This window comes from Neopelma chrysocephalum, unplaced genomic scaffold (assembly GCF_003984885.1).
Source record: "Neopelma chrysocephalum unplaced genomic scaffold, ASM398488v2 Primary Assembly neopelma1_42, whole genome shotgun sequence".
Taxonomy (NCBI): domain Eukaryota; kingdom Metazoa; phylum Chordata; class Aves; order Passeriformes; family Pipridae; genus Neopelma; species Neopelma chrysocephalum.
In genome coordinates this window covers 4090643-4115478 of record NW_020897700.1, presented here as the reverse complement: position 1 = coordinate 4115478, position 24836 = coordinate 4090643, and the positions used below count along the sequence as shown (strand labels likewise).

The following is a 24836-nucleotide window of genomic DNA, read 5'->3' as shown; positions in this document are numbered from 1 at the left end:
AGAATAGAATAGAATAGAATAGAATAGAATAGAATAGAATAGAATAGAATATTCTTCAACTAACATTACCTAAACAAAAATTAGAGTTGTTTGAATACCTGATTTATACAGCCTAGCTTTGAGACATATGGTTTTCTGAGTTACAGAGGTACCAAGAAAAAAATACCACCTTTGTATTTGATTTAAGCTTAGAAATAGCAAGGAGATAAATTCTAACATTTTAGTGTAGTCAGTCTGATCGCAATGGAAGTGCATTTTATCACCATATACAGAGTCCAGCAGTGCTATTAACTGGTCTCATTAGTGAATTAGCTTGTTTCTCCTTACTACTCTATTCCTCTATTTAATTTTTTTGGTTCTATTTATTTTTCAAGACCAAACAGAATTATCAATATTTTCAGACTTATGTGTTCTGATTCCACATGTTCTTTTTATTCTATCCTTATAAAGTTTTATTAAAGCAGCTTAGAATGAGTATCCAAATTCTGGTTATTCCCCTCATTTCTGCAGGTGTGATAGCAACAAAAGATACATAGGAGACAGTCTGTCCTCAATTTTCTTAGACAGGAAATGGACAGACATTGTCTACAGTGTTCTGTTCTCTTTTTTAGCTATTCATCAAGTGCTAGAATATTTGAAAGTAAGTTATCTTTTTGAAACTGTTTCACAGAGCAGACCGTGTTCTAATAATGTCATACCTTTTAAATATATCCCCACTTATAGATTTTTTATTTCTGTGACTTGCTTCTGCAAAAAACCCCACCTTATTTTATTAAAATCAAAGCTCATTGATGGAACATTAAGTGAAGTTCAGCTGACTAAAAATAATTATTTTAAAAAATCAATTAAAATTTTGTCTTGAAATATTTGTTCCTTTTTTGGAACAGTATGTTTCTATTTTCATCACTTTTTTTGGTATTATAAAACCAAAGAGTTTTAGTACATTTTAACTGTAGAGAAACTAAAGGCTTTTTGTTTTGATTCTCATGAACATAAATTTTAAAATTTTGCAATTTGTGCAATTGCATAATTGATATAAAATGTGTCCCTTTGCAGATTGTAATTTATTCACTGAATTCCGAACTGAAATCTTTCAGGGAAATAGTAAAAGTAGAGTAAAAGTTTTGAATTCAGTACTGAGAGTAGCCAAATACAGTTAAAAATAATTTTGAGAAGTTCTTTACCTCTGAGGCTGTACTTCTGGCTGTTCAGAGTTTACCAACACATGTGCTGTTTCCTTTTATGGGCTTCAAAGACCTCTGTCTTTGAAGATGCAGAGGTTAGGCTGTTAAGTCATTCCACTTAAGGTTGTCTACCTCCACTATTACATGTACATGAAAGCTACTGGGAAAAATTTCAAACCCACTTCCATTTGAGCCTGCATAATTTTGTAACTAACTTTTAAAGTTAATACTGTAATTTTAAGGCTGAAAAGTGCATATATAAAATTACATGTATGACAATTTGCCACATTTGGCAAATTTAGAAGATTTTAGCACAAAGTTCCACATGCTGAGGAACTAAAGCTTGACAAATTAGCTCCAGATATGACCATATTAGTGGGAGCTGGAGACAGCCCTACAGGGCTGGCTTTTCTTTGACTTAAGAAATGCCCTCGAGAACACTCAGTTGAGCTAATGAAGGCATTTTATAAACAATTATAAGCTGTTGTTGGGGGCTGGTAGAAACTCGTGCATCAGCAGTTAGTAATTATGAAGTTTTCCTATCAGTTTTCAGAATACATATCCTGTCCCAGTTGTGGCTGAGCTGCTGAACAGAGTTTTTCTGGTCACTAAATGTCCACACAGTATTTTGTGTATAATAATATCTGCAGTGTCTTACCTCTGCATCTTTATAGCTCCCTGTAAAAACCAGCCAAAGGCCAAAGTTTCCAATCAATAACCTGATCAGTAACTGTAAAAGTATTTGCTCAGACCAATAATTAATAAAGAGGGTTTACACCAGCCGAAGGGGTCATCAGAGGGTAAATGATGTATGACTGACCAACCTGGTAAGACGAATAAACTTAGCAACAGCACTTTTTGCTGTCTTGAAAGAAAGTGTAAAAAAAAAAAAAGTAAATTTTTACATGTTGATTGCTAATATGAGTCACACTGACCTAAATAAAATAAATACTGAATAAGTTATTTCACCTAAATATGAGACCAGTGGCCAAACATGGGGTTTTGCATGTGTTTATTAGTAGATTTTGTTGTATGAATAGCTAATATTTATTACTAATAAATACACTAATTAAAGCCATACTCGTCATTTCCATTAGCTTACACTCAAACTTCTTTGGAGCTGTCTGTCTGGTTTTAATCAAAACCAAATGGTAATCCAAGTTCTCAGGCTGGAACAGTTAAGAGGAAGTCATTCAGAGGAGGCAGAAGAAAGCAGAAAAGATAAACAGATGATATTCACTAAATTTGTGTAGAGTAAAGGATGTAGATGCTGTGGGTTACTCTGAAGACATGATTCAGGCACCCTGTCAAACTGGAACGAAGTAGTTACAAGTGTTTTATGTCAGCAAAATACTAATATGATCAAGATGGAGTCTGTCCTTTTGCTTTTGCAGAGCTGGATTTGTGTGACTCTTGAGGATTCTCAGAAGAGGTAAAGCAACATGTACCACTGCCTGTGATATGACTGCATTTAAACTGTAGCATTCATTTTCTCAGATCCAGCTTATTCTCTTGAGTAGCAATACGGTTTTAGCGTACGTGTGAAAATGGTATCTCTGTATATTTGCTCTACAGAATAGCACTAGATCCTTTGTTCATGCAATGTGTTAATTGGGTTTATACCACGTTGCTTTCTGCTTGTTTCTGACTACCTGGTGCCAAAGACCAGGTGTTTCAGAAATGTTCTCCTGGATAACTGTTACCTTTGCATGAACATTAGAGATACATAAAGTATTTTTTTAAAGGAAAAACAAACCAGGGGGGAGGAGTTTGAAAACATTTTTACATTATATAGCTGTAGTACAGATCTTCGTGTTATGCAGGAATAGTTCAACAGTTTATTAAGCTAAATGTCTTGAAACACTCGGTCTTGTCTTTTTCCTTTCCCCCCATCGCTGTGTGCTCTTTCCTTGGCGCAGGCAGGCAGGCTCGCTGTCTCTCCCTCTCCCTCTCTCTCAAAGGCAGGAAATACTTTTCAGGCAATCTGGGCCTGGTTGTTGAGGCCCCTTTCACAAAACATCAGTCTGAATTTAGTAGACAGAAGTCACTGGGAAAAGCTTGACAGGCTCGTGCTTAGCTAAGGCTCCCTCCAGCTGCAGAGGGAGTTTTTGTTAGAATCACACATTGAGCAAAACTGCTTAGAATAGAGCAATGATCTCAGTAACGAAATCTGAACTTTTATGCTAGCAGGAGCTAGCTGAGACCGGGCTCTTTTGTTTGTTTGTTTGCTCCTTCATTTTGTTGTTGGGGGGTTTTTTTCTTGTTTTATTGACCAAATATTTTGGGAAGGTCATGTCCGAATTCCTGATTCTCTTCATCTAGGTAAGGCTGCCTTGGAATCTTTCTATACTTTAAACTATCAAAAAAATTTTAAAAATAAGAAGGAAATAGAAGAAAAATCAGAAAAAAAACGAGCAGTGGAGTGTTCTGCGTTCAGGATCTCAGCACTAGAACTGGAGGTAAAAAAATTTGTAATTTTAAAAATATACATTTAGTTGTAGACTCTGGCAATTCTGTTTATCTAAATATCTATAAAAAATAGATCTATAAAAATATCTTCATGTACATTTTTCTTCATCTTTTAAAAATATGTTTGATATGCTGGACTTTATTTGCTTTCTTATATAATAGAGCTGTATGGTCTTGTTTGCATATTTTTTAATGGACATTAAATAGGAAAGCTAGAGGTGTGAACGATTTCTTTTTTCACCTCATTTAGCAACGTGGAGGGCATTTAGGGCTATGTTTTTTTCTCTCCCCCCACCCTCCCTTCCCTCCCCTCCAGCAGTAATGATGATGAGGAGTGTTTTATATAGATATATCAGTTATACTTCTGCTGGGCTTGTTCTCTAGCCTTTTCTGAGTCATAGATGAAATTTGTAGTATAAGTGACAATATAGTCTTAAATGTGTACACTCTAAATCTGAAATTCCAAGGTTTATTTGTTGGCTTTAGCTAAATTGGGTTATTTTTAGTAACTTATGATTAGATACACAGTTTGCTGTGTGCTGTGTTAGCATTTAGAAGAGGAAAAGCAAGACTTAGTAAATGTCAGCTAACTATAATTTTCAGGAGGAAGTATGGATTTATTCAGTCTTTTTTTTTAACCTAGTAAACTTTTAACAAGTAAAAATAACAAGAATGTTCTTTTAAGGGAGAAATTCAGTATGTTATCTTTAACTGATATGTGAATATTTAATGTAAAGTTGTGATTTAATTATTAAATTGTTATGGGTATCAGAAGCATTTCTCATGGTAATCTACATAGTATTCTTTGTCTTCCTGAAAATCTAAAAAGACAGTTGTTGCTTATAAGAAATCTGAAAGATTCTTTCTTACATGCATCATTAAGGTTCCATATAGTTACTGGCCAGATTGGTAACTAAAGAGGAGTCGTCTGTTTATGTATTTCAAGAATCTTTCAACTGTGCTTTTACTGAATATTTTTCAAAATGATTGGTGAGTAATGAAAGGACTTGGTGTTGTGGAAGGACATGAAGACCAGTAAATATTCTGTAATGGAGTCAAGTATCTGCTCTGCAATAGATTGAGAATTGTACACTTTACTGCCATTTGGGTAGAAGAAAGTTGTTCCTGGTGGTCAGAAGTGGCTCTGGGTTGTGAAGGGCATGCATCTGAAGGAGGCAAGGAACAACCAGTAGGCAGCAAATTGTTCCTGATTATATTCTGAGGTGAATTTTAAAGTCACAATCACTCATTTGCTTATGGACAAGTCTTCTCCAGGTAGGTGTCCTGGTCTGGGAGAACTGTGATATGTAGGTAGTGGGCCTAAAAAGTTGAGAGGAGTCTGAATGGCTGAGTCTTTTTGTCACTTGCATGAAATTTGTGCTGGAACGTTGATGTCTCAAAGGATTTAGCCTTAGTGCCTTTCACTGCACAGTGTTCCCATACTTACTTCTGCATGTATTTGTGCACGTATTTAGTATTAGTGAGTACTCTAGTTAAACAGAAGAAAATATTCTGTATCAAGCAGTCGTCTTCTGCAGCCCTTCTGGGTTTTAAAGCATGTAATGACCTCATCTGACCTCACTTGCAGATGAAAATACTTGACACCTGAGGCAGCTGAACTACAGGGTGGACAACAGAATAGAACCCAGAAAGTATTTTCTCATTTAACTCTGAAGTTTCTTGAAAACTATAAGAAAATGTAACACAGATAGTTGCCTGCCTTTTTTATTTAGAAGGTTTAAATAAAAGTCCTGAAGACAAATGATTGTTCAGCTTCTGGTTCTACTTAGTGTAACTTCTCCATTATACTAACCTCATTTGTTTTTTTAAGATATGGTTGTTCAAGAAAAAAAATTCACAGAAAACCTACTGTCTAAGAAAACCTCTAAAAATTATTTTATAGATACATAGCAATAATGAGAATGAAAAATGAGTATCTAGAGTTTTTTGACCTTGCTCTGTTCCTTCAGAAATGTTAATGTCCTTAGTTTGAAACAAGAAAATAACCCAAGTAGTTATATCAAATTACTCCTGTAAAGGAAGTTAAGAATTTATTTCTGCAGCCTCAAGAATAATTAATGCAAATGGTTATATTGATATAATAGAAATTATTTGAGTAGACTTCCTTCACCATAAATTTATGTGCCTGCAAACTTATTTTCTTTAAACCTTGTCCCTCTTGAGCTTTGTGTTAAATTTCGTAATTAAAATACTGGAAAAAACAGTTTGTATAGTTAGGCCTAATTCATAAAGTTATCCATAACACAAAGCAATCCCTCCTAAAAGAAAATTAAACCCAAAGATAACATCTTGAGTGACCAGTTTTTAAATAGGTAAGGTTTATAGTAATTCTGTTCAATTGATGAGCTTAAAATCAATTTTTAAATTATTCTTTAGGTGATGGAACAGTCGAAGGATTGGCTTTTGCACAAGTCTCAAAAGTTATTTCCTTAATTAACTTTGTTTTTAATTGTCAGAGGCATTAAGCTGCATTTTTTGATAGTTTTCTGTTGTTCTTAACATGAATTTTGTTGCTGAAATGTATCCTCCTTGTTACAAAGCATCCCTGAAGAGGGCAGTAGCAGAAGGAGGAAGAGAATTTACAAATGGTTTTCTCTTTTCTCAAAAATGAGACATATTTTAGAGTATTCTCCTTTTTTCTTTTAGTCATCTGGTTTCATTTTCTGTTGTTTGTTTGTCTGGAGAAAAAAATTAAAATATGTTTTTTTATTTTGATGTTCTGTTCTTTTTACAAAAGGAAAAGCAAAAAGACAAAAACAGAGTAACAGAGGGGCCAGAGTAATTGAAGTAGCATATCCGGAAGGCTAGGTCTTGATTTCCTTCCTAATAGGACAGAGCCTGTGGAAGTCTCTGATCCAACATGTCACTCAAAGTGGGGTCAACTAGGGCAAGTTGCTCAGGGCCTTGTCCACTTGGGTTTTAAATATCTCCAAAGATCATGATCAGTGCTAATACATAGTAAGGACTTAAAGACTGGCTGTATACACAGGTGTGTTTTTAATACATGTGTGTATATACATGTATATGTACATGTGTACATATTCATACATGTATATGTAAATTTTACCCCAAATCAAAATTATATAGAATTTTCACATGCAAATCCTATGTATATGTAAATATTATTTTATTGTAATAATTACCAATTTTGAATTTCAATATTTTTATCATATTTCACCATTAATATTTCTTGATGATTTGAGGTACTACTTATTTAATAACAGTCTGTTGATAGACAATTTCAAATCCGCTATTACCATAATTGCTTGTTTCTCTTTAATGAAGAAAATCACTTATGTTGAAATGAGAAATGCCTGGAGTTTTATCTCTGGTGTATTGTACATCAGTTACTGAACACAAATACAGAGGTTTGCCTCAGGCTGTATGTATCTGCATTAAAACCAGTTTTACTCATATGATGTATTCTTTACTTCTACCCCTCATTTTCATATAGGCTTTTCTTTTTCTTATGCTGATTTGTGGTATTTCCTATTAGTTATTCCAATGTACCTTGTGTCAAAATCTAGTAGATTTAGATGAAATGTCCTTGAACTTTAGGAAATTTTGTAAACAATTCTGTCACTTCTGAATCTCTACTGGTAATACTCCCACCCTCTGGCTCACTCTTTATCAGTTCTAGGGTTTCCAGAGTAAGTAAGTCTTATTGATGACAGTTTCACACAAGGAATCAACCATGACAAATACTCTTCAATGCTAGAACAAATAAATGTTCCAAGTTGAACATCATGTTACTTCTGGAAGTTCACCTTATGATCCAAAATTTCACTTTGGATAAGAGGGAGGCGGTGTGGGGTCTTAAATAGATGACTTCATTAGATTGAGAAGTGAGGAAAATCTGAAGTCATATGGAGGATATTTGCAAAGTGTTGTTCTGCTAAGGGAGCTAAGGGAAAATGGAAGAGGCAAGAGGAACCAGTGAGAAATTTATCTAGCCAAAGCAGTTGGGTTTACGTTATTACAGCTGTACAACTGCACCTTATTAAAGAGCACTCAACAACTTTAATATTGTATTATTAACATCTTTGCTAAGACTGTCACAAAATATGAACCTCTTTTAATCTCCTTATGAATTTTTTCATGCAAGATACAGACCTGTAATGGGCAAGGAAGACTTGCATTAAGTTCACTGGTTCAGTCTAGAGCACTTAACTGTCCACTTCTGAGTAGTTCCGAGAAACTCAATGCACTGGAAGTTGTACTTTTAAATTCATTACACATTTTTTTTGTCCACTAAATGGAGATATCCCTTTTCATTTTTCTTGAATTGCATATCTTCAGATAACACTGTTTTATCAGAGAGGTGACAGCTTTTAATATTAATGCACTAAAATAAGAAGGTTTTGCTGAAAGGATGTTCTCTAAGAGTTTTACCCTCCACTGCAAAGGCTGGACTTTGAGGATTCCAGGTTCAGAGACAATTTTACACTTAGTTTCATTGAAGATGAAATGTACAGATGATAGTGCCTTCCTGGCAACTTCCAAATGTTGAGTCACTGTCAGTATAATTGGATATATAGCTAAAGATTTTAGAAAAGTTTTTGCGTGTTGTGTGAGAATTGGTAGCTGGTAAAGGAAATAGACTTGAATTGGTTTTAAAATCAAGGGGAAACCTCCACATGAGTCAAGACTCATCTGTTTTATTTTTTCTGTACTTATATACTCAAAAAACATAATTTCCAGGGTTGGGCATATCTTTCCAGGCAGGCTACAGATGATGAGTAAGAGAGTATCATTATAAAATCAGGACATCAGTTGACGACTTTGGAATTGAAGCACTCTGGAAAATACTGTGGAGAAGGTCTATTGACTATGTCATATTCACAATAAGCCTGTTAGAGGCAGAGAAAAAGGAGATAAAGAGGTGAGATACATACACTGTACAAAAGTCCAAAATAAGAATATTATAATGAAAAATAGTAAATTTCAGCATTATGTTTGAATGCAGGCTTCCCCCCCCCCCCCCAGTTTCTGATGGAAAATTTATTGGGGGATAAATTTATAAATTTTATTGAGGATAAATAAATTTATTCGGGAATAAATTAAATTTTTTTACTCCCTTCAATGCAGAAAGAGGAGTTAATTAGGTTCTCCAGTGCTTTTACAACACATTTAAACATTTAAAACGCTCAGAGTGCATTATATGTTATTTCTCTCTCTGGTTTCAAAGAGATACCTGGTAAAGACCCATTTTGATTAATTTTTGCTTTTCACATCTCAGCTGCATTCCAGAAATATTTGCTCAGTTTGCTCTTGGAACTTTTTTACAGGTGCAACAAATTGGGATTTCAAATGATACTGTTAGTGATTCATTCCCACCAAAAAGCACAGTCATCTCAGTAGTCATTCTCTGTAGACTCTCAATGATAAAATATTTGTCTTTCTCGATGGGAGAAAATGATTTTCAGCTTTTTATATACAAAGTATAGGCACAATAATGTCTAAAATATTTTTCAGTCATGTCTACACCAGGAATGAAAATATGCCCCCCGCTATTCAGTAAACAGGCTAGTTGCCAAAAGTCATTGTCCTTAGTGCCGCAGATTTCATAGCTCATGGCTATAACGAGCAACAGCAACTTTTTTTAAATGGAAGCACCGTATTAGAACCTTAAATCTAAAAGGGAACAGGAATACATCTGGTTAATTTATATTGTTCTCAAAAGGACCTCATGTAGTTAAAAAATTAGTTTTTCACTAGAGTTGGTTAGGAAATGGAATTTCTTCTGTTCTGGGAGAAAGAGGGGAGGGGGGGAGGAGAGAATGGGTGTTGATCTTATTACCCTAATTCAGAACCAAAAATAATAGCCACAGTTTTCTAGGTTTCCATGTCTCATGGGATGGCCTTTTCTCATTTCATGTCTTCTTTTCAAGATGCTTACAGTTAAGCCATGGTGTAAAAGGAGGTGTAAGGATTCTGCCAATTATGTATCTTTGCTATTCTGGGAGTGCGGAGCTGAAATGATTTTGGGGAAGAATTGGAAGGGTGATGAACTTTCCATATAGAAGGCCTCTTAGGCTAAAAAAGGACTTTAAACCTTTACGCCTTAGATTACTTTTCTTTATCCCAAAGAAATAAGCAATTTATATTATGAAATCAAGACAGTATATATATAATTTTCACACTACTAAATTTTGGAGACCAGCAGACTTGCAGATCAGAATCTCTAGATATCATGGCTCTGATTTTCTTCTTGAAAAGTCTATGCTAGAAATTATTTCTGGTTTAAAACCTTTTCTTTTTCTAGTGGGCAATTATAAATATGATGGCTGTGTTGTCACTATGGGATGATGCTGTGGTCAAGGGAATAGATTTGTGTAAGAGCTAATAAGACTTTGATGCTTAGTAATTAATGTATTAATTGTACAAAATAAATGTACTTAATAATGTACTAAAAAACCACTAATGAAAATTTAACAAATCCTATAATTGTACTAGAAATTCTTGAGAAAAGAGTATTTCACTATTTTATCGAGTATTCAAAATAGGAGGAAAACAAAAACTTAGATATTTTAAATTTGGAGTTTAATGGGTTTTGATTTGATATTTAAATTGGGTGTAAATAATCTTTAATAAGCCTGGATAACTCTGGATCAGTTTGGATCCAGTCATTTCCCCTTTCTCATCCTTGAGGAAGAGGTTCAGCTAATCTGAGGTTCAGCACTGGAAATGAACCAAATACAAATACAACCAAACTAAAATCCACTGTAATCATGCATTGGCTACAAGTAAAAACTCTGCTTTGTATGATGATGAGCACTGGTAATGCAGCTACTTTTTGAGAAATAGACAATAAAGCAACTCCATGATGTTTTATGTTTTCTAGCAATAAATTAGGCATACTGACAAAGTTTGGGCTCATACCTTAGGAGCCAATAGTATTTTCGCAAAGCAGACAAGACTTTGGATGTCTCTGAATGAACCACTTGCCAACTTGACTTTATATTTTGTGATGTCTAATGTATTGAGATTTTATAATCTGCTGCAGAGTATCCCAATTTTTGTAACATGTTAACTGTCTTCTAAAGAAAGGATATTAACATCCTTTCTTTACCTTGAGCATATTACACATTTTCACTGGCAGTAAACTATAATGACTATATATGACATATGTCAGAATCTGTAAAGCAGAAAAGAAAATAGTTTGCTAAAGGATGAAACTGATCCTCGAAGGAAAGAGGAAATCCTTATCAAGTCAGAAGAATGATTTCAAGTACATTGCTTGATTAACTTCTTATGTTGTATTTCTTGCATCAGAAATAACAAACTTTTTGCAATATGTCATTTATATTTACTAAACATATAGCTTCTATTTATTTGCATGCTTAAGGAAGAAAAAAAATCTTCTTTCTGTTTTAATATTTCTGCTTTCTATTTCTACTTTGGTCTTCTGCAAGTTCCTGTAATATGAGGCACAATGAATAAATGTTCTCTCTCTTCATGATACTGCTGATTTTTATGTGATTCTAAATCCTCTTTTTCCCAGGCAGGAAACAGTCGTGTATTTCATGGCTCCTCAGACAGAAGCTATACAATACTTATAATCCATTTCATTGTTTTTTGCTAGACCTTCTCCTACTTTATTTCTCTTTCTGCAATGAAATTATCAAAATGGCATATAGTTTTCAGTTCATTGCATGAGAGTTTAAAAAATATTATTTTGTTATGCTACTGTACGCTCAGTCTCTCTTTTGCCTGTTGTGCTACATTCTTTGTAATTTTCACTGAGTTTGAAATTCAGTTCCAGATTACCAGCCACAGTGAGTTAGTTTTGGATTTGTTTTCCTGATTGGTAGAAGATATCATAGAGAGTTGTAACATGTATTTATAATTAGGAGTATTTTTTAATCACTGCATGCCATTTTATTTAGTAACAGAGTTTCATGTGCAATTTTATCTCCTAGTTCTCCACTGCATTTGGGTTAAATTAACAAATTTCATAATTTCACTACTTTTCTTGTTCTGAATAATATAAAAAGCACAGGTTCTAATAGCTGCTTTCACAAATCTGTTCATGATCTCCCTCTTTATATTAATAAATAAATAAATTGCATATTCTCACTTCCGACTTTCTGTTTAGTGTCTGGAGTTTTTTAATTTTTATTTTCATTCTTAATTAGATTTTTCAGCCAGTTTACTACATATGGAAATCAGATTTGCAAGTATGTAGTTCAAGACCAAGTGGTCTTTATATGATTTGATTTTAAACTAGCTTTTGGTGTATTCAATCATTGCTCGCAGCACTCCAAGTCTAAGTGTGCAGAGCAATTCCTCCTGTTCTTCCCGCCTTCTCATTCTGTGGAGATACTACTCAAGAGGCCTAGTAAGGAGTTGGGGATTTGTGGGCAAGAATTCCCTCTGCTTCCTCTTCCTTTCAATGATCAGAGAGAAAAGACTGAAAAAAGACTATCTCTTATCCTAGAAAGGCTATACTTCCCACACTGACTCCAGTCCCTACTCAAGATCGCTTCTGGCTCTGTGGCTCTCCCTCAAGTAAAGCTCATCTCTGACTCCAAAGGCATTTGCCATTAGCTTGGAAGAACATCCCTCTTGCAGCTCCCCAAATTTCTCCCTCTTTATGTGTCTCCCCTTTTGTTCCTGTGTTCAGAGGGGGTAACCTGGGTACCTTTCAGAGTTACAAATTCAGTAATATCACATTTGAGTATTGTTTTTCAATTCTAACATTTGGTTCATGATCACTTTGTTTTCTTGTCCTGGAATCTCTTCTAATAAATGCTTCAATATGAGTTGGTTTCTCACACTTATCAGAGGGTTGTTATCAGCTGTCTGTTTTTGGATGATGTTGTTTGATCTACAGCTGGCCAGCAATTTTTGTCCTGAAAGGCATGCAGAATGAAGCAGAAGAGAAAAACTTTAGGTGATTTGTGTCTAGTAAGATGTACTGTCTCTATGGTTATAGGGGTTGCTTTGATTTGGGTCCTTTAAAAGCAACTTTTAAAGCAGAGGCATATATTACAATGTACCTGAGTGAGTCAGTTTTAATATACCCGTTTGTCTTGGTGTAGGCAGGACTTCCTTAGCTTTTCTTGAAAAGTGAGATTATCAAGTACTCATTGCATATTTTCACAGAAGCTCAAACTCTTCTCTTGGAGACAACAGGACTCAGGGTGTGGATTTCTGTCAGATATTAATTCCTTACCACCTTTTGCTGCTTCATAAAGAATGTACCTCTATTTCTGTCCAGTGATTTATGGCTGAAAACAAGCAGCAAGAGATCTCATAAAAAAAAAGACAAATACCATGTGAAAAGACATTATTGGGGTATGTTTGTGTTTGTTTTTACAAAAATCAGCATCAGCTATATTATTAGTCTGTGTTCATATTTATAACTTATAAATGCATTGCGTGCTTACACATGCAAATCTCGTCATTAAAATTTATATAAAATATTTCAATTTTTTTTATTTCATTCTGAAGACATACTTGTCTTAAGAGTACTATGTTTTTTCTGATATTTAGAATAAAGTAGTAAATATTTTCAAAATAGTTATTAGTTCAAAAAGTTTTTAGTGTTTGATCTTAGATGATTATCTTTTATATATAAAAGAAATTAGAGAAAATGCATCTGGTACTCACTAGATTAATGTCCTACAATAAATGATCCATATATTTTTATTCTAGGACAGCAAGGTCTATAAGCCTGCACTACTGCTTGTATAGAAACTGCAGACAAGGTGATCCTCCACTTCAGTAAAATCCAGAGAGTGGTATATGTCCAGGAAAAAAGGATGAAGGATTACATTTTAAAAAACAGGAGATATTTTAAAATAAATAGCTGAGTGAAGACCTAGAGGTTTATGTTTTATCTCAAATTATTTGTAAACAACATTCTCTCTCAGAGATTGGTATGGCATTACTGAAAGAACTGTATGTAAGCCAGACCAGGAAGATGGGAGATGAGTTTATAGGAAACAGACCCCGTTCACTTAGACTTCCTTAAACAAAGTTTGCTGACTGGGGTCACAGACCAATGAAGATAAAATAATGATAACAAAATAAATATTTCTTCTTGATTTCCATTGCTTACTTGTGCCTGCTATGTAAAAAATGTAATGAAACAGTCTTTCATCTTCGTTTCAGTTTGTAAGCTAATGCTTTGCCTAATTAATTTCTTCTTTTTTTTTTTTTATTTAAACTGAAAAGATTTGCATCCCATGGAAAGCATTAGCAAAAATGTAGGTCCCCTGGCATGATGGTGGGACTAACTGCCTGGGCTGCCCACTTAGAAACTTTCCTGCCACTTAGACTTCATAAACTCTCCTGTGTTCTCTGCAACTTTGTCCCTTCCAAAACTTTTCTATTTATTTCAACGGGGAGGTTGCATATGGTTCAATGAATTGTCAGTATGGTGGAATTGGTGAAGGCAGCAGAGATGTCACACCTAGGTCAGTGGCAGTCCTTGCTTTGGCCATATGCTGATGCCTCCGATGTGTCCTCTTGCATAGCAGGGTCTTCCTTATGCCTGCTTTTGCTTTTGCCATAGCCCTTCCATCCTAATGGGATGGAGTTCACTGTCTCAGCTTGTGTGGTGGCTGATACTGCTGAGCTGAATGTCTCCATGTTTCTGTCCTTCTTTCTTCCACTCTGGGAGAAACAGAGTGGGCTCCACTCCTGTGTCCTGGAAGGCTGAGAGAGGAGATGGAGGACCAGAGAGCCCTGGTTATGTGCCTCTGCCTCCCCTCTCTTGTAAGTGGGTTGTTTTTGTGTCCTGTCCTAAGCCCCAGAGGGGAAGCTGCTCTGACAGGTCTGGGTAGTCACAGATACAGACGTTTGAGTAAGTCTCCTTCCTTCCCTTTCCATTCTCACTCTACCTCCAAGTCCTAAGTCTTCCGGCTGCAGCTTTTGCAGCTTTCGCAGGTGTCAGTCATAGGTATTGGGTCTGTTTAAGGATAGTTCTTGTAGACCACCCTGTTTCCTTCAGGAGAGAAGCAAGAGAAGGTAAAGCATGTGTTGAAAAATGCATGGCATAGCCAAACCTGAATGGAATTTTGTGAGACAAAGGCGCTTCTTTGAATTTCAAAAGCCTGCTGGAAACAGTTGTTGAGTTTCTCAGAAAAAAAATCACAGGAACCTTAAATGAAGCAAAGTGTTAGACAATCTAATTATAGGAGAGCTGACCGGTTCATCATCACTTCGTTTTATTAGTTGTAAAATAACTATCAGTTTTGTGAGACTAGATACAAAGCTTCCAAAAATAAGCTAGCACAAAAGTTTGCCCAGTTTTCATTTCCATTATGTTTTACAGTGAAAGTAGACAGTCAGTAAATTGTTATAAAATCCATTTAAAATGGCATCTAATTTTGTAAACAGTGTGAAGCATCACAGACAGTTCTTGAAGGGGGTTTTGCTGCAGTGTGATCACCCACTGCTCACTTCCATTTCCTTTGGTCAAGAATTGTCTATTGGATCAATATTCCTTAGTTCAAACACACAATCAAGAAATTTTGTCCAGGAGGAATCTTTATTATTCATGTTTTTGTTTCAAACCTTTATTTTTTGAAAAGTTAATAGTACTAAGCAGTACTAAACTTAGTGCTATTGAAAAGTAAAAGCAAAATATGAGTCTGAATTATGGCAACAGCTGAGTGGATGGTATATTGACAGATGCTTCAATCAGAAGAAGAGGTCTGCTAAACATTTCAACATGCGGCTCATCTGGTTGTCATAAAATTTAGGAGAAATCAGATACTAAGGGTTCTAGTTGTGGGATGGTAAGAATAGGAAGTGAAAAAGGCAGATTCTTCTTTCCTTGGGCGAAAGTACAAATGGACTTGGGAGGGGCATTTCTCAGAGGACAAAAGATGCTGCATGTCAAGAAAAAAAAGCAGCAATAGCAGAAAAGCAGTGATCAAGGTAGGAATGCTTTCTTTTGCAAAGTGGCAGTGCACTTTGTTCTCTGGAAGAGAAAGGAGCACAGTTATGAATTTCATTCAGAGATCTGGAGTGGTGAATCCTCCAAGGCATAACTTATGTGCCTGCATGTGAGCGAAAGGAAATAAGTCACCCTGAATAAAGAGTTAGAAAAGAAAAAGTTCCTTATTGGCCCATAAGTGTCAAGCAATTAGAGCAGGAAAATAATTTCTAAGCTAAATTGTTTAACACAGTCTTTGAGGAGTGGAGAGGGAGTGGAAGAAGAGTAGGCTTCCACCAAACTATGGGCTGAGAAGGCTTCCACCAAAGTATGGGCTCCCTCATGTGCCTTGGAAATGAGGGGATTTCAGGAACCGGTGGATGAAGCTGTCTGGAGAGGGGTTGTATGTACAGTAGATTTTTCATATTTAGTGCTTACATATGCTCATATGTTAGAGAACAATGAAAGCACCATTGTCATACCCTTATTTGTCTTGCATTTCAAGAAAAGTATTTTATATTCTTTTGTTTAATCATTTTTCTGCAGTCTATGAGGCAGCCAAAACTAGTGATAGTGTGAGTAAAACAGAAGGGTTCTAAAGTAAAATTTATTTGTTTTTCAGTCTCCATGAAATATAACTCTCCACATCGAAAAAATGAATAACAGTAAGGGATCTGTTCTCCCCTTTCTGCACACGTGTAAGTCCATTTCGCAGCAGCAAGATTAACACACACACATTAACTCTCTGAGAGCCTGCCTTCTGCACATTAAAAGCAGCCTAAATCTTAGGTAGGTGGATGCATGTATGTCAGTGGGAAGTTGTATTTTTTAGCTTTTTACCCTTAATATTACTAGGGTCTTTTCTTGGTTGAGAGGGAAGAGAGACGGAAGCTGGAAATGATTTGCATCCAGGTGCAACTCCAAACATTGCTCATGAAGGACAGTAAAAATCGTTAAGCCCTTTCTAGTAAACATGGCTCTTTTCAAAGGTGAAAACATAGTGGTGGTTGTAAAACTAATTTAATTGTTTTTGAGGAGCTTTAGTGCCCATCAGAAAAAGGTGCAGCAGAAGTTAAAAGTATTCTCAGTATTGGTTTTGCACTCTGTGGTAATTTTGGACAACACACACTTAGAAATAGCAGGAGAGTATAAGATGAAGTGAAGCCAGAATAAGAATGCAAATGTACTGCAAATTCATACAATAATTTGACTTCAGATTTTAATATTTAGGCTTGCTCTCATATCTGACTAGCCAAGAAGACAGAACTATAAAATTGCATTAACTTCTTACTACTGAATTTTACCTCTGAAAGCAGATAATTTTTTTGGCCTGACTCTGTGTGTTATTTTCCGTTTTGCTCAGCCTCCCACACGCTAATGACTTCTGCATGGAATTCTCTTACCCTATGAATATATGTTCTTTTTAAGCAGAGTCTCCACAGAGTTGGAAAATATGAATGTGAAATGAAGCTTGCCATCCTAAAAGGAGGTTAAAGATCTAGGAGCGTGTACAAGTCTATCCTGAAAGCCAGTTTGTCAAGACATAATTTACGGAGGTTCAGTTGCACAGGCGTAATTCTGCATTTCTTTCAAGATGAATACTTCTATACCTTCAGGCATGTGATTTGTCAAGGCAGCTTTGTGGCCTGGTGGGCAATCAGAATTTGCCTTAGTGGACTGAAACGACCCAGAACAAACTCAGTACTTAATCTTCTTTATTGCTGAAATCAATAAGCACATCCATGCTAAGTGCTGACAGTTCTTATGTAGAGAGTGAAAAGTAGAAGCGCCTGCTCCTTGAACTTCTAACTTTTTGTCAGCCAGTTTTGTTTTCTTCTTTGACAACAAACTTGTTAATTATATTTTATAATGCATAAATTAATATGAGATATTTTCTTTGTGCTAATATATACATGCAATGACATAAGATTAATGTATCTCAAATGCCATCATCCAGAATACCTAATACAGCAGTCAGTGCAAATTACCCACATAAAAAACAAGAAGGGAGAGTGGGCTCTGGCAGAGCTGGGCAGTCCAGGTAAGTAGCAAAGCTACAGCCGACCACACTGTCTCACAAGCTACCTTCTGGAGAGTCCTGTCCTAAATAAGAGTTTTCTCCTTGCCTTACACTAGAAGGTAGGGTTTTTTCAGGTTCATAATGTATTTGAGGTAAGGAAATACACCAAAAGCTTAAATTAGTTTTTCTAGGGTTGTATTTTGAGGGGTAGGACTAGATAACTTTTAAAGGAGCCTTCCAACCCAAACTATCTTATGATTTTATGATTTTATTTTTTTATTAGTATACAATAACTGATTGCCTCTTCATTTCCATGTAACATTTGTACTTACAGCTTATCCTGAAGAGAATGAATAATAACAATAAAAATGAGAGCCACTGAATGGGCCAAAGATACTCAGAAGACAAGTGGTTTATAACTTTCATAAATTCAGAATAACCCTAAGTTCTGCTCTACCTCTTTGGGAAACAGCCAGAATTTTGCACTCCACCGATATCTGTGGATGAGGAAGAAATAAAAGTAACTTTGTGTGCAAGCCATAAGATCTAATGCCACTTATACCCATCAAAATTAGTAGCTTATGACAGATACAGTTAAGACAAACTTGTTATCAAATTTTGGCTCTGGAGGTGCTTGCTTATTAATGTGCCTGTTTATACCATTTTTGTTTACTTGATATTGGAAAGTAATCACAAAAAAAAAGTTATACTGAATTAGGAGTGCTGTCAAGTTTTGTATCAAAAGTATTAAACGTTAAACAAAATAGTCATTTCAATTCAATTTTTTCTAGTCCCACAGTCTTATCTTGTTTTAGACTTTTGTTTAAACAGTTCCTTCCCTTTTTTTTCTTTTTATTTGGAGCTGATTCAATGACACAGTCTTTTTTTATTTCTTGCAGATGTTGAAATGATGAAACACTCTCTACCTCTGGAGCAGTGCACAGCAGCCATGACATCTCTGGTCCTCTGTGGAAGGTACACTGCAGCCTGCCACTGAACTGTTATGACATGTCTCTAGCAATCAGAAAGAAAAGCTGGGAAGAGCATGTGACCCAGTGGATGGGATTGGCTTTGCAGTCTGTGGAGTACAATACAGCATGTCATCACGGACTTGTAGCTGATAACTTGCAGACAAGTATGGAAAAAGATGAGGTTTTGAGTGTGGACCGGAAAGAAAAATGTGCTTCCTTTCCAGAGTGCTGCTATAGTGGAGAGATGACTGGCTTCCCTGAAAAGCAGCTGGGAAATGTTTCGAAGGAAGTGGATGAAAATGATAACCATGAGGATGAGGAGCACTTTCTGGAGGCCAGCACAGAAACCCTAGTTCATGTGTCTGATGATGATGACTATTCAGCACTCAACCTGGATAGTGTTGATTACCACATCACTGCTGTAGGAAGTGAACGGAAAGATGAAGGGCAGAGTTTAAATGGAGCAGGGTCCTTAGTGCAGATGGTACCAATAACAGAGGGTAACAAGGCAGCTGAATCATCTGGCATAATTGGAGATATAAGTGAGGAACCTGGCTGTGACACAGTTCATAAAGAGGAGATGAAAAAAGATGATGTGTGCGGCGGTATTGGCCAAAGCCTGGAGCTTTGTAATTATGAAGGCTTAAATGAAGTAGTAGATGTAGAGAAAGAAAATTGTTTTAATTCTCCAAATGTGAAAGAAATTATTATGCCTGGGAAGCAGCTGCTTCATACTGCTGTAATTGCACAACAGCGCCGGAAATCTGATGCTTTCAAAGACGGGCTTGGAAAGTCTGAGTGCAATGTGGTAGAGAGTGGGATTTCTTCTGAATCATGTACCAGTAGTGATAGACAGCTCTGTTCAGCAGTGGAATCCAGCAACTGTCTTATGCAATCTCCTCCTTGCTCTCACATCCCAGCAGTGGAAAATGGTCTGGATGAAAGAGGTTTCACAGAACCTCAAGTGGCCCCTGAAAACAAATGCCTTTCAAATGTCAGTTCAGCAGAAGACATTCAGTGTTTACATGTAAGGAATCATTTGGCCACACAAGAATATTCAGACAGTCAAGTGAAACTGCGCAAAAGAAAGGTAGGATACTTATAGGCTGCAGCCATTTTTTTGAATGTTTTCTCCCAATTTCTTATGACGGTGATACTGTGCCTAATTCATTGCAGAGAAAAAGTGATTTTCAGCTTTGTTTCATCAATTTATCAAATTCAAACTGTTTCAAGACACCTATGTCTATACAACAACTAAATTTTAGGAGCTCTTTTTAAGATCTAAAAATGGCTGAGTTATAAATTTGTATGGTGCCTTATATTCACTTAATATATATAATTTTATATGTTTCATACATGCCATTCAAGGATATAAGTGTCTTCTATGGGTTTGGTTTTATTTTTGGTTTTCTGCTGCTATCAGGTGTCATTATCTGTTTCCTCTTAGGAAACAGATTGTGTCCAGGAGTTTGGAAGCCTTATTGAAAAAAGAGAACAGGGAAAAAGTGCAACAAAACTTTAAAAGGGAAAAAATGGAGCAGAAACATTTTGCAGTAGTTCTTTGGTTTTTAGCTCAGCCCCATGAGCTTATGTTCTTGCAAAAACAAGTATTGCTGATTTTGGAACAATGTTTTGTAATTTTAAAGCAACAAGAGAGTTGCTGTCTTCACAGAGTAAGGAAGGGTATCATTACAAAACTGTAATGGGCAGATTCTCTGGCAATAAAACTCCCATTGGCTTTAATGGAAGGAAACGTGCTGACTGTGGCACTATGGAATTCATCTTGAAGTCTGGCTTTTCCAGCTATGCTGCTTATTCTAGCTGATAATCAATTTGTAATTGTTTACTTCTCTCTGCCTTTTTACATTTAACATCATCCAGCCTCTTTTGTCTGGCTTTTTTTTTTTTTAATAAATATGGTTTCTATTGATTGTGTGGGTTTTCTTCTATCAGGTACAGTGCCTCAGTAGCTGTTTCACTAAAGCACAAATTCACATATCTAAAGTACTGTGTACCAACACAGTATCCTGAGCTGCTGGCCATTGCTTCCTTGTGTTGACCCTTTGGTAATATTAACACTAGATTGATATGGTTAGAGGCTACAAGCAACTTTTTCAAAAGGTTTCAGAAGCCCTCAAAGCCAGTCTTCCTTTTTAGTTCATGCAATCACAGTCAATGCAGCAACTGCTCAACTGATCTCACATTAAGTATGGCTCAGAGTTACAATTAAGAAGCAGAAACCTATCTGGCAGTATCAGACATGCCAAACTTATATATCCGTAGAAAATGGTTCAAGTTTAAAAACAGAAAATTAGCCAAATTAACATAATATTTGAGAACTAATTGACTATTATAACCATATTTTCAGCTGTTCTACTTTAGCATTTTATTTTCTTTTTTTTAAGTGTAAAAGTAAAAACAATTATATTAAGTATAGTTGCTTATGTCCACGTATACATTTCATATTGTTAGCATGCTATATTTTTTTAATAGCTTTGACCATGCCAGTATCTCCTTGTATTTTGTTTTGAGGTCACGTACTCATCTTTTAAATGTACGTTTATGAGAATATTTGAGAATGTATGTACTATTTGTGTTTGTGTCATTAAATATTTTAAAAGACAGAATATAAACATTCCAGTGAGATTAATGATGAGAAAAACTAGGAAAGGATATTAGCATAAAAAGGAGCAAAACAAGGAGTTGCTTCAAGGAAGGTTGGGCATTATGTGGCTGCAACAACTGTGAAGTTGTGTAACGTAAAAGGGATTGGAGTCTGTAAACCTGAAGGAGATCTCATACCCCTTTGGTTAAAGAAATCTTTGCCAGTCACTGTGAAACGTATGGCAAACAGGAAAAGATATGATCTGCTATCGTTTGTGGTATTATTTATCTCTAGGTTCTCAGGGACTTTTACAAACAGCATTCCTGCATATGGGATTTTATCACTTATATCTAACCATGCACTATTTTACAAAAGTCTGTCTGTGTTGGTAATAGTGTGCAATGAAAAATGTGTCTATGTTTATAAACTTCTCCTGAAAGCCACTTCTGTAATTTTAAGAAAACATTAGAAAAACTAGACTTGAAACTGAATACATCCATAAAAGCCAAGTATTTGCTTTGCAGTGACAGGAAGACTTAAGGGATTGGGAATGGTATATAAAACCTTTTCTCTCAAGGTCAGCAGTTCAAACAGTGCAGTTAAAGCCTAAAACACACCACTGTCTGATTAATACTCTGTGTCAATTATAGTTGCATATAAATACGTGCCCATGAAAGTCAGAATATGGGAAAAGGCACATGGAGATGAATTGCTGAAGGTATTGGGGCACCTAAATCTCGAAGTAGCACCTTGGGTGATCATAGAAAGGTGCTGATCTTTAGACACTTCCATGACAGTTAAGAACTTAGGACCTTAGAGTAGATACCATTTTGCTCTTGCTGGTAATAAATTCTTCTGAAAATCTGTTCCTCATTAACATATTTTAAACTGCTTTTAATTGTGGCAATAGAGCATGACCTTCCCTCTTATCTTTAGATCAGCTGTCTCCAAACTGAAGCTGAGGTGAGAGACGGTGTGGAATTGCTATGCTTGCTCTGCAGACGGATGCAAGATTTGAGGGCTTAAGGGCTTGAAGTTTAACATCTTTGACCAGCACTACCTCCATATCAGTAAATTGTTTTAGTCATGATGGATATACTGACACTGAAGATGTTTTTTTCAAACATGTCCAACTGCTGCAGCATTCTTTGCTTCCTCAAGTCACCAGGGTTCAGATGGTTGATACACAGCACCTCTTTTCCTTTGCTTTCTCAGAAAGACTTCCTAAGGCTCGGAAATAGGAAGGACCTGAATTTAATTGCGAGAAGTTAATGATGTTAGGTCTAATTTAAAGATACACAGTAATCAAGCTTTCCTGTTTCTGTGTTGACTGATAATCAATTCAGTTTATCCACAACATGAAGTTGATGGTTATTAATGATTCAGAGTAGCAGAAGCATAAATGGATTAACTATATGTGGATACAACAACTAGACCCTTCTGTAGGCTTTCCTGGCTTAAATAAATTTTAAAACAGTCACTTCACTTGAGAATTGTGCATTCTGAATTTCCAAAGATTGGAATAATCTTTGGAAATAATAAGCAAGCTGTAATGCTTGGGGTATTTCAACAGCTCACATTTTTGTTCATATGCATAAGGCAAAAGAGCTTTTAGAGAACAATATCATACAAAACCAGAAGAGTATCAATTATTAAGAGAATACAACAAAAGGAGAGTATTTAATTAGTATACGCTGATTTCAAAATGGAAGAAAATGGCCATTATTTTGTAAACAAGCTTTCAAATTATTGCATGTACCTCATTTTATGCATTCTCTAAGCTGCTTATCTCATCAAGCTTAGGCAAAGCCAGAAAAATCCTTGCTGGGGCATGTCAATTAGGTGCACAAATTAAGCAGAACTCTAATACATTAATTTCAGTTCTTTTACAGCACAAAAAAGCTACTTTATTCAGAATCAGCATAAAAAGGTGGGTTGAGGCATACAGTTTCACAGTACATTCTCATCACTCACTTCCCAAACACAATCATACCTGCAGTGTTGCAGCCAGTGATAATAAGAATTTTGTAAATGTGATTTTTAAAACAAGGCTAACACAGCTCTTTTGAATGATGGAGATCAGTAAAGGTATAGAAAGTCATAATTGTGAAGTATCACTCTGAACATTTTGAGTAAAAATCCATGACGTTTAAAAAAAGTAAAACATTCCACCTACAAAAGAAATTTTGGCTTGTTCCCTATATTTTATTGTTCTTCCACACTCTCCCTTAGATTTTATTTCTAGAGATCATTCAGATGTGAAGAAAACAGCTACAGAACCAACTGTGACTGTTCACTTCTCTCTCTTGTAGCATAATGTTATATTAACTATTACGTTTAATAAAATACAAAGTGACTTATGATTGGGGGGAAAAAAGAAGCAACAAAACCACCATATATAATGGGAATTAGCACTGGGTTCAATGCATAGGGGATTATAATACCCCCGTATTTAAGGAGAGGTGGAGATGAAGGATTGAAAATCATTCTGCATGCAGAAGGGAAGAATTACTATTAATAGGTTTTTTTAATAAGTTTCAGGAAGTTGTAGTAATATTTAAAACCAAAATTAAGTCCACAAGCTAGTACCAAAAGTTTGAGGGGGGGGGAGGGGAATTGTGAAAAGATAAACAGATTTTTTCACTCAATGTACACAAACCTACAAGAAGTATGTTCTGATTTGATCCAGAGTAAATGAAGGAGACTTTCCTCACATGTATATGGGCTGCTTTGAATACAACGTAGTTCAATATCTGAATGTCAGAAGAAAAACAGCTGAATTAATATACACAAATGAACAATTACATGTCAAAATTGTTAGTTACCTGATCAGTTGTTTTCTTAGTTTGGATATTTACACTTGCATGCCTCTACGCTTGCAAGTAAACAAGTTTACTGAAAATCTATCATTTATGGCAATAATTAAATATTTTTCATCTCCTATGTTTTATATTTCAGATTGTAAACATATAAGAAAAAAAATGTTGCTCTGTAATCAGCTGTTTTTGGTGTAAAAATTCCTCATCTCTCTTTTATAAGACTTTTGCTTTTATTATTTACTGCTTGCAATTCTTCATGGTGGCCTGCTTAGAAGCTTTCCAGTTTCAAACAATTGATGTTATCTCAAAGTCATTCTTGCAAGACCAAAGAATATAACAGTCAGTGCTATTCCTAATGCTCACTATTCTTGCTATTATTTTAATTAAGATTTCTAGATCAAATGCTGTGTGGTTTGCAAAGGATATTTAGGGACATAGCTAATAACGGCAGCTTCCAGTGTCAGAGATGAAAATTAATTTAAGAACAAGATTATCAGAAGAATTGCAGTAAATCTCAAAAGAAAGCTGGGTAGCAGGTAAACTGGCATGACACGGGTCTTTGGAACAGTGCTTTTTCCCTGCAGGAAAGCTGTGAGTTTTTAAAATGTTGTTTTACATTTCCTGTACTGTTGCAATAAAATTTAATTCTTTATTTCATCAATTATAATTATACTAATGTGAGAAAACAAAAAAATTGCTCACTGGAATTCAGACCTTTCCATCTGCATTTGCTCCTTGAGTATTACATGTGTACATGAGACATGAAGGCTGATTCTCTTCTGTTACGATCGGAATTAAATTCTCTTTTACAATGCTAAGACTATGCATTTTATGTCAAGTTAGAAAGTTAGGTTCTT

The 24836-nt window shown here is 35.6% G+C and overlaps 1 protein-coding gene across 4 annotated transcripts in view; it reads left to right on the top strand.

Annotated features, from left to right (window-relative positions):
- The window catches only part of DLC1 (DLC1 Rho GTPase activating protein), a 264648-nt gene that overhangs the window by 34806 nt on the left and 205006 nt on the right, over positions 1–24836 (top strand). Inside the window, exons 1-2 of one of the 4 annotated variants that reach the window (XM_027676453.1) lie at positions 3264–3506; positions 18484–19645. In XM_027676453.1, the coding sequence (XP_027532254.1) occupies positions 18593–19645 (1053 nt within the window). In that variant the 5' untranslated portion in view covers positions 3264–3506; positions 18484–18592. Of the gene's footprint in view, positions 1–3263; positions 3644–18483; positions 19646–24836 lie in introns of those variants that run through there. The other 3 variants (XM_027676456.1, XM_027676452.1, XM_027676455.1) reach the window with 3 other exon arrangements.